Here is a 9683-nt window from a genome sequence, read left to right as displayed (position 1 = left end):
ACTATTGACCAATCAAAACGAAGTGAAATCGGAGCCTTGTCCACGTCACGGAGGAAAAGAACCACCACATTGACGTGTATTCCTACACTTGACAAAAAAGATCCTGTAACGCGATACTGTTTTATAAAGAGGATTTTATTTTTGAGTTTATTACGTGTATTCATTACAATTATCGTTAATATATATTTACCTTTCTATTTTTTTATAAACACAATACCTGTATTTTCATGGAAATTCAGTTAAAAACGCGTAGTGATGTGGCGCGCCGAGCTTAGCAACGCGACGAAGTATGCGCGCCTAATTTGTTGCCTCGTTACCAATACAAGGTATATTTCTAAACGCTATCAACCTAGTTGTTACCGAATAGAATTTGCTAAGCTTTTATCAAGTTATTAGTGCATTATCGTTTAACTTATCAATCTAAAATGGGATGTTTTAGATTTTCAACCTCTGTTGGCATTATTGAAGCCAAGGAACCGCCTTATACTGCCGATGTGAATGGAAATCATACCGGTGAAAAGATCATCCGATGTTGGTATTATGCCAACCAAGCGACTGGTGAGAGAGTTAAGCTCAACGTGAGGGTAAGTAACAAGCAAACTTAAAACATTGGTTAGAGATGTTTACTTTTTCGCTTTTTGGTGAACTTTATATATATATATATATATATATATATATATATAGGCCTATGTGTGTATGCGTGCGTGGGTGGACGTGTGGATATGGGTGGGGTTGTTGTACGGATGGATAGACGGGTGGATGGGTGGGTGGTTGTATGGGTGGATGGGTGGGTATTTTGCGGATAGGTGGGTGTAGGCTTAGGATGGATGAGTTGGTGGATAAGTGGATGGATGGATGGTGGGTAGGTTGATGGATTGGTTGGTTGGTGGGTGGGTGGATGGATGGATGGATATATGGATAGGTTGGTTGGTGGGTGGATGGATGGATGGGTGCCATTGGTGGATGGTTGGCAGGTGGATGGATGGATGGAATGGTTGATGAGTGAGTGGATGGATAGATAGATAGATGGGTGGCTAGGTTGATGGGTTGGTTGGTTGGTGGGTTTATGGATATGGATGGATGGATGAATGAACGGGTTGGTTGGTTTATAGGTGGATGAATGGATGGATGGTTGGATGGACTGGTGGATGGGTTGGGTATATGGATGGGTGGGTGGGTGGTTGATTTGGTGGATGGTTGGTTGGATGGGTGGGTGGTTGTTTTGGTTGATGGTTGGATGGATGGTTGGTAGATGGATGGATGTGGACTGGTGGATGAGTTGGGTAGGGTAGATGGATGGATTGGTGGATGGTTGGGTAGATGGATGGATTGGTGGATGGTTGGATGGATGGGTGAGTTGGTGGATGGATGAGTGGAGGTGGATGGATGGACTGGTGGATGGGCTGGGTAGATAGATGGATGGGTGGGTGGGTTGGTGGATGGTTAGATGGATGGGTGGGTTGGTGCATGGATGGTTGGTAGGTGGATGGATGGACTGGTTGATGGGTGAGTGGGTTTGTGGGTACCCACCAACAAACCCAATAACCCATTGGATGGAAATGGTGGGTTGGATTGCTGGATGGATGGATGGATGGGTGGGTTGGAAGGTGGATGATGGGGATGGGTGATGTGGATAGACATGGATGTAATTACAATTAGTAAGTCTATTATAAAAAAAACATTTGTTATCATTAATATTAACCAAATAATAATTGTTTAGGTTACGCCGGCTGGAAATTTTGTAGTTGATAACCAAGAAAGTGAGGTGTCCTCGGAACCAAGGGAAAAAACAGTAAGTTGTTAAGATTGTTAGGATAACAAGTCAACAATTCACTAACCAACCAATCAATCAATTACTAACCAACCATAAACCAATCACTCAATAACTAATCAATAAATCAATCAATCACTAACCAATCAATCAATCAATCACTAACCAACCATTAAATCAATTACAAACCAACCAATCAATCATGAACCATCCAACCAATCACTCAGTAACCAATCAATTAATCAATTACTAACCATCAATCAATCATGGAGGAACCTCCATGAATCAATCAATCAATTACTAACCAACCAATCAACCATGAACCATCCAACCAATCACTCAGTAACTAATCAATAAATCAATAATTAACCATCAATCAACCAATCAATCACTAAACAACCAACCAATCAACCATGAACCATCCAACCAATCACTCAGTAGCTAATCAATAACTAACCATCAATCAATCATGGAGGAACCTCCATGAATCAATCAATCAATTACTAACCAACCAATCAACCATGAACCATCCAACCAATCACTCAGTAACTAATCAATAAATCAATCACTAACCCACCAATCAGTTCATTCAAAACCGACCATCTAACCATTCGCTCGACTCCAATCAACAATCACAAGTAACACATCATCAACAATCAAATAAACGAAGAAGCCAAAAAGATGTTTGCTTAATGTTGATTAAAACCAATGTATGTGTAAACTCCACAGCCTAGCCGCTGCAGTAGTAAAAAACGCTCAAGGGGCTGCTTTTCTTGGTTTAGAAGACGCCGACGAAAAGATGTTAAGCCACCAGAGCCTGAAGTGTTTGTTGTTACTACTCCAAAAAACTTGACTCCAAAACAATCTAAGAGCAGTTTGGCAGCAGCAGCAATAACAGACGGTAAATAAGAGCAAGATTGTATTAGCGCCGAGTGTAAAGGCAAGGACCAATCACAAGCGAATTCGGTTGGTCCATCGCTTGTGATTGGTCGAATCACTTGCGTTCTTCCTTGCGCTGCGTCTGTGTGAGAGAGGAGGAGAGGAAAGAGCGAACAGAACTGTACGCGCTTGTTCCTCTGACGTATGTTCCTCAAAATTTCTCAAACGCCGCGCGTGCCGTTGCCAAGGGAGCACATTAAAGTCATGATATTTTTACTTTGCTTATTACGGAAGAGTTAAGCTCTTACACTCTATCAAACTATTTTTTAGACAAAAAAAGTGTAATGAGCCCAAATATGCTAATGATATGATTAAATATGGTACTGATGTGACATTAACATATCCATATATGGGCACATCACATTTTTTTTGTCACATAAAGTTTGATTGTGTAGACAGAACTTAACGATATGAACATTTTTTCTTTGTTAACTAACTAGAGGAGACGGATTATTATGATGATGACGTGATGTTGGCACCAATTCTTCCAGCTCGAAATCACCTGGGAAGTGTTACAAGACCAACCAAGACCGAAAAGGAAATCTTGCAGGAACTGATAGACCAAGGTTTGATCAAACCAAGATCGTTGAACGATGTGCGATCGAAACTGCCGAAACTGGAGGCAATGCTGGACGCTGACACCAGGGAAGAAGAGAGGAGGGAGAAGAGAGAAAAGAAGGAAAGGCAGAAAGAAGAGAAACTGGAAAATGAAGAGCGTAAGAGATTACGTAAAGAAGAAACGAAGAGGATAAACAAGGAAAACAAGAGGAAGGAAAAACAACGACAGGTTTGTCATGTGACATAGTAAAATATATAGATACATTTCTGGTTAAATGTGAGAACATGACCTTTTATTTATACAGCAGACCCCTCCGTTGAGACACCTCACTTATCATCCACCAATTAATGAAGCACTACCCAACCCATTACCGGGACGCAATATTTCGGCTATCTTTCACATGGGGTCCCAACTTATGTACGAAAAAAAAATCGCTACCGGGACACCCTTATTATATAAGGGGACACTTTGTTGAAGTTTTCGGTCCCTTAATAGGGGTTACTGTACAGAAATAATATAGATTACAAATTTTAATTGTATAACTATATCAAGTTTAAATTAATTTCTAAATTAAAATTAGAATTAATATTTTCTTTTCTAAGGACAGTCAAAAAACCTTTAAGGTTATAGGAACTTATTATTAACATGTATCTTTTATTTATTTATATATGCGTTCATTTATATTTTTGGAGGAATATAAATATATTATCATTATCATTTCATTATTATTACTATTATATTTTTATCTTAACTTGTTAAATATTTGTTTTAGTTTAATAAATAAGTCAATCAATTTTTTGAATACAATATTATTATCTAAGTAAAGTATATAAAACATTAAAACTCGTTAGGCTAAGAAAGCTGCAGATGAGCAAACAAGTTGGTTACGCATCAGTGAATCTGAACCAATCACCTTCGAACAGATGAGGGAAAAGCAAAGACTTGCACGAGAACTGCGAATGCAGGAGAAAAGAAAGAGACACGAAGAGATACTCAGACGCTTGGAAGATGGCGACAGTGACGTCAGCGACAATGTGGCCGAGGAGATATTATTCTCATTACCAGGCCAGGTGCTTTCTGGAGACGAGAGCCCAACCGCCATGCTATAGATCAATTTTTTTTTTTTTTATCTGATTTTATTTTTTAATATGTCATCAATGAAGCCGGATTAATGCGTCGAAATCGGTAGGTCAGACTTAATTTATGATAAGAATACAAGTGGCTTCTGTGGCGCGTTTTTACAACTCGGAAATGTCGTTTGCCTATACCAGCGAAGAATAATTTCACTCTTCCCTGCCTATACAATAATATAGAGTCTCAGTTCGCGGTCGACCCAACGAATATTTATTTTGACATGATGACCGCTAAATGTATTAATTTTAAATCATTGATATTGCTCGTAGGTCCTGACACTGACGGACTGAAATTACGGACTACTGGTCCGGTGATGTACAACGTGCAAACAAAACGAAATTATAAAACAAACAACAACAAAATTTAGAAGATAAGACTATGTATTAGTCTGTGAAGAAGATGGGGTGGGGACAGGGGGGTCATCAAGTAAACAGAGAAGCGATTTCGCAACCATACGATATATTATATCTACAAGGTAAGTAAAAAGAACAGACGTACATTGATTCGTAATGTTAATGTTTAAAGCTCTGTCTACATTATCAAACCAGTTTCACAAAAAAGTGTGTTGATGCCCAAATATGGTAGTTATATGCCCAAATACAGTATGTTTCTTTTTTTGTCATACAGATTGTTGATAAAAAATATTAAATGTTCTACGTGCAACTGTACGTCGTGCAAACAAACTAAAATAAAAAAAACAAAAAACAATTACGATAGATGTCATGATGGACAGAGCATTGTCATCTAAAACAGAAGAATCAATCTCAGCTATGGATATTATTCAGGTAAGAAGATAGTCATGTTAGGTATATTGTTTTAGGCAATCGGACAAAATGAATAATTATGTAACATTTTAATTCGATATATATATAATATATATAATATTCTGTTTCTTTTTGTCACGCAGATGTTGACAGACCTGACTCATGTCACATGATCTACTGTACAAGAAAAAATACAATTTAAAAAACACTTCGAAAAATATTAAGGACAAAACTGGCATTTGGAATTACGGACTACTGGTCCGGTGATGTACAACGTGCAAACACAACGAAATTATAAAACAAACAAAAAAAATTTAGACGATTATGAAGACTATGTATTAATCTGTGAAGAAGTAATGGGATGGGGAGAGGGGGGTCATCTATTAAATGGAGAATCGCTTTCACATCTGCAGGGGTAAGGATGTTAGTTGTAGCCTTTATATTATTTCTAGCGTTTGTTCAGACACAATATCTGATCACAATGTTTGGTACATACCATATATGTTTTCTTTTTGTCATGCAGATGTATTTTTGAAGATGTGGGCCTATGGTCACTGTACTGATGTACAAACAAAACAAAATTATAAAACAAACAAAAAATGTTAGAAAAATGTCTAAAACGTGCCTGTGAAGAAGTTGGGACGGATGATGTGTGGTCAGAACTGACTCAGTTGAAGATGTCAAAATGATCTACTTTACTCGAGAAAAAACTGTTAGAAAAATGTTAAGGACAGAACTGGCTTTTGGAATTACGGACTACTGGTCCGGTGATGTACAACGTGCAAAAAAAACCGAAATTATAAAACAAACAAAAAATATGTTTGGACGGATGAGATGTGGTCATCTAAAATAAATTCTTAACTATATCGATACATTATTGGTAAGTATACATGGGAATCATATTTGTACTTTTAACATTTTTTATAGGATAGGTTTTATTATAAGGCACAATAACAACAATTTATTTTTCAATATTTTCTGTTTCTTATTTTCAGAAACAGAACTGACTTTTGAAGATATCACTTGTATATTGAATAGATGCAAATAAAAGCAAGATTAAAAAACCTTAAAAAAAAAAGCGATGTAGAAGGTTATATTAGTTATTTCCAAACAGAAAAATGACATCATTTTAACCATACAAGTCTGTGAAGAACACTGATGAAGTTGGCAGAATCAATGTATCGATACTATCTCAGTAGGTAAGAAGGGAATTAGACCAATTGTTGTTTTTTATAGCTCTGTATTTATTATTTATTTATTAATTATACTACTATCTACTACTATCTTTTAAATTAATTATTCAAATACAGTAGTCTCTAAAACAAAATAAATGGAATTTGGAATTTTATCGATCATAGATAGTCACCTGACCATGATGTCACGTGGCAGGCCACCGGAGTTAATTGTAAGAGGATCGGAGAAAGACAACAACGATTTTTTAAGTCGAGTTTGCCCGTATTTATTTTGGTATGGTTATGATTTTAAATATGTGATTATAACATTTGATAATTAAACAGGCGATCGCTCATATCAGTACTGTGTTTATAAGCTATATTTACATGTTTGCAAGCGTATCATGTCTAGGCCTAGCTAGTACACTGCTAGTATTAGTAACTAGTAGAGTACTACTACCACTACCAGCTAGGCTAGGACAAGAAGTAGCTAGCATCCGTCCCTGCACAACGGCCTGTCTGTATTCAGCGCGAACGCAACTGATTAACTAGCTAGGCCTAGATTATTTATAATTTTTGTATTCTAGAACCAGTGAGTAGCATATGCGGCGCTAGTTCCGTTTCGCACCTGTTTTTATTTCGACTTCCTTTTGACTCCAAATTGTTAAGCAACTTATTGTGAATACCACACCTTAAAATTGGGCCTCATAAGTACTTTTATGAAGAAGAATCACATAAAAAGTAACAAATAAATCCTTAAATTGATGATTTTACAGACATGTTTCTCGCATACCGTTCGCGAATTTAGAATAGGCATACTCGAAGTTCAATATTTTCGTTTCTATGGAGCGCCAAAAGAGCAACAACAATAGATGGTTAAAAACTCAGTGGAATGCGTCTTCTTTTAATGAATTTATTATTGAAATACACGTTTAATTTTAATATATTTTGTCAATAAAAATGCTGTAACATTTTACTGCTAATAATTTGCTGTTTTCAAATAGCAACCAACCCTAGACCTAAGAGTAAGACTAAGAGGAATATTATTTAGATCAGGTATACCCCTACAGTACATGTAATATGATGATGAATTTGTCGATTTTCATTCCTAAAAGTTCCTGCAAAAACCATGTACAGTATCAACAGTAATATTTTTGTTGCATTGACATTGACAAAATATGATAAAATTGAACGTAATTTTCACCAATAAATGCATTAAATATACGCAATTTACTGAGTTTTTAGCACTCTGTTATGATTACTCTTTTGGCGCTCCATAGAAACAACAACATTGAACATGGAGTATGCGAAATTCACAAACCGATGTGCGAGAAACACGTCTGTAAATTCATCAATTTAAAGGATTTATTTTTTACTTTTTGTGTGATATCCTTCGTAAAAGTATTTTTGAGGCCTAATTCTAAGGTGTGGTACTCACGATAAAGCTACTTAACCAATTTTGAGTCGAAATAAACGACAGGTGCGAAACGGAACTAGCGCCGCATATGCTTCGATCCTGGCCATCATGTAAAATAATTATTTAAATGAAAAACAAATACACAAGAATAAAATTTTTTTATATACTGTATATAATATATTTATTTTTAGAAAGATTGCCAGAATGAATTTTCGTCAACGGGTTGCCTGGCTTGCTCTTGCAGTATTCCTAGCAGTTAGTTTTGCATTGGCATACTACATATTTGAAATTAGTGACTCCTACAATATTTTTGCATTGGAGAATATATCAAACAACAAAGCAATATTAGAAGACAATAATGAACATTCCAACGTCTTTCAGCGTTTAAAAGCCAACATTCTAGCGCTTCCGTTTTGGTTGTGGGTCATTGTTCTACTTGTTCCGTATCTACAAGTATTTTGTGTGTTACTAGCCTGCACAAAGACTAACCCAAAAAACGCATCATTGATGATGGTGCCAATTTGCATCCTCTTAAAGTTGGTGGACTGCGGAGAAAGGTCACCGACTTTACTGACTGCTGATTTGTTGGAAACATGATGAAAATAGCGATGAAAAACTTTGGATAAAATAACATTTAAAGAACAAGGAAAAAATGAAAATACTGATGAAAAACTGATTGCTAATATAACTTTTTATGGATACTAAGGAGATGATAAAATGACATAACTTCCCATGGCATTTACGAGGGAAAACATGAAAATACTGATGAAAAACTGTTCATAACTTAATGGGCACTCAAGTGGAAAAACTGTTGATAACTACTTTGAAAGATCAGAAGAAAAACGTGAAAATACAACAAAAAACAAATTGACATGACACTTTTAATGGTTAGAAGATATTTATGGAACCAAATAAGAGGCTGATTTTTGGGAACGAAAAAATGTAGACTGAACTATTGTTTCTATAGAAATGTTTGAAAATGACTTTACATGGAAGAGAGGGGCGGATCCAGTAGGTGGAGGGAGCGCTAGAAATGTCCAACTACTTTGAACTACTATATTTGACAAACTGTTAATACTAGCGCTCCCCCGTTAGAAGAAAAAAATGGCATTTGCCCCTAGGAGAGGATAGGCTGCAAAATAAGACATGGAAAGAGTTTCTAAAGAAAGTTTGAAATTGATTTTACATGGAAGAGAGGGGCGTATCCATTGGGTAGGGGAGCGCTAGGGTCATTGAAGGTTTTGACAGCTAGAATTATGAACTACTTTATATTTGACAAACTTTTAATATATTAGTGCTCCCCCAGATCTGCCCCTAGAAGAGGACAGGCTGCAAAATAAGAAGACAGACTCTTGTGACTTTTGCTGCACATTTAAAAGCATGCTTTTAGATGAATTTAAAAAAAGAATTACGTAAATAAACATTATTGTATTGCTGCAAAATATAGGACGCAGACAAACGTCATGAACATGGAAATTGCCATATTACGATTCTAAACAGATGTACAGAATTGGTTTAATGAATCTGGGAAAGATACAAGTCTTTAAAGATGTATGCAAAAGGAAACACATGGTCTCTCTCACCAAGATGGATTATACTAACCGTGCCGAGAATAGAGACAATTTTACATTAATTTATGAACTAATGATACTAAAAAATGATGTTTACATACCTCTCTTGCAGTGGTGTAATGCAGGGGGGAAATGGCTCTGGTTTAACACTCCTAGAGGCCCGTTCAATGCTAGAAAATTGCATTGGGCTACACATGACCTTGGGCCCCTTAAGCTCTGGGGCCCTGGGTGTAGCCAGCGAGTGCTCATAGCCATTACACCAATGCTCTCTTGACAAATGTGCAATAAAGAAACATTTGAACAACTAAGCAATTATATTGATATCTATTGTGTTAGCATTCCATAATTCCAAGCTA

General features: G+C 36.5%; 2 protein-coding genes and 1 long non-coding RNA gene across 3 annotated transcripts; all 3 read left to right on the top strand.

Moving 5' to 3' along the window:
* Window positions 1-419: 419 nt before the first annotated feature.
* On the top strand, window positions 420-4378 carry LOC140060950 (uncharacterized). The gene is made up of 5 exons (XM_072107325.1): window positions 420-584; window positions 1721-1792; window positions 2501-2672; window positions 3151-3497; window positions 4121-4378. The coding sequence occupies exons 1-5, from the start codon at window positions 426-428 to the stop codon at window positions 4376-4378; spliced, it is 1008 nt and encodes a 335-aa protein (XP_071963426.1). The 5' UTR covers window positions 420-425.
* Window positions 4379-5075: 697 nt separating this feature from the next.
* LOC140061007 (uncharacterized) lies at window positions 5076-6061 on the top strand. The gene is made up of 3 exons (XR_011847388.1): window positions 5076-5188; window positions 5311-5582; window positions 5691-6061. It is a non-coding gene; the product is annotated as an uncharacterized lncRNA (long non-coding RNA).
* A 1899-nt stretch (window positions 6062-7960) lies between these two features.
* On the top strand, window positions 7961-8353 carry LOC140060949 (lysosomal enzyme trafficking factor-like). Its single transcript, XM_072107324.1, has one exon. It carries the CDS (start codon window positions 7961-7963, stop codon window positions 8351-8353), a length of 393 nt encoding a protein of 130 aa, XP_071963425.1.
* Window positions 8354-9683: the final 1330 nt, after the last annotated feature.

This window comes from Antedon mediterranea, chromosome 10 (assembly GCF_964355755.1).
Source record: "Antedon mediterranea chromosome 10, ecAntMedi1.1, whole genome shotgun sequence".
Lineage (NCBI taxonomy): Eukaryota > Metazoa > Echinodermata > Crinoidea > Comatulida > Antedonidae > Antedon > Antedon mediterranea.
Note: the sequence above shows the minus strand (reverse complement) of the source record. Positions and strands in the feature narration are given on the sequence as shown.

Coding starts and splice junctions, on each gene's coding strand:
- LOC140060949 (XM_072107324.1), top strand. CDS start 7,961: ATGAATTTTCGTCAACGGGTTGCCTGGCTTGCTCTTGCAGTATTCCTA.
- LOC140060950 (XM_072107325.1), top strand. CDS start 426: ATGGGATGTTTTAGATTTTCAACCTCTGTTGGCATTATTGAAGCCAAG. Junction 1,793..2,500: donor CGGAACCAAGGGAAAAAACA/GTAAGTTGTTAA, acceptor TAAACTCCACAG/CCTAGCCGCTGCAGTAGTAA. Junction 2,673..3,150: donor AGCAGCAGCAATAACAGACG/GTAAATAAGAGC, acceptor TTAACTAACTAG/AGGAGACGGATTATTATGAT.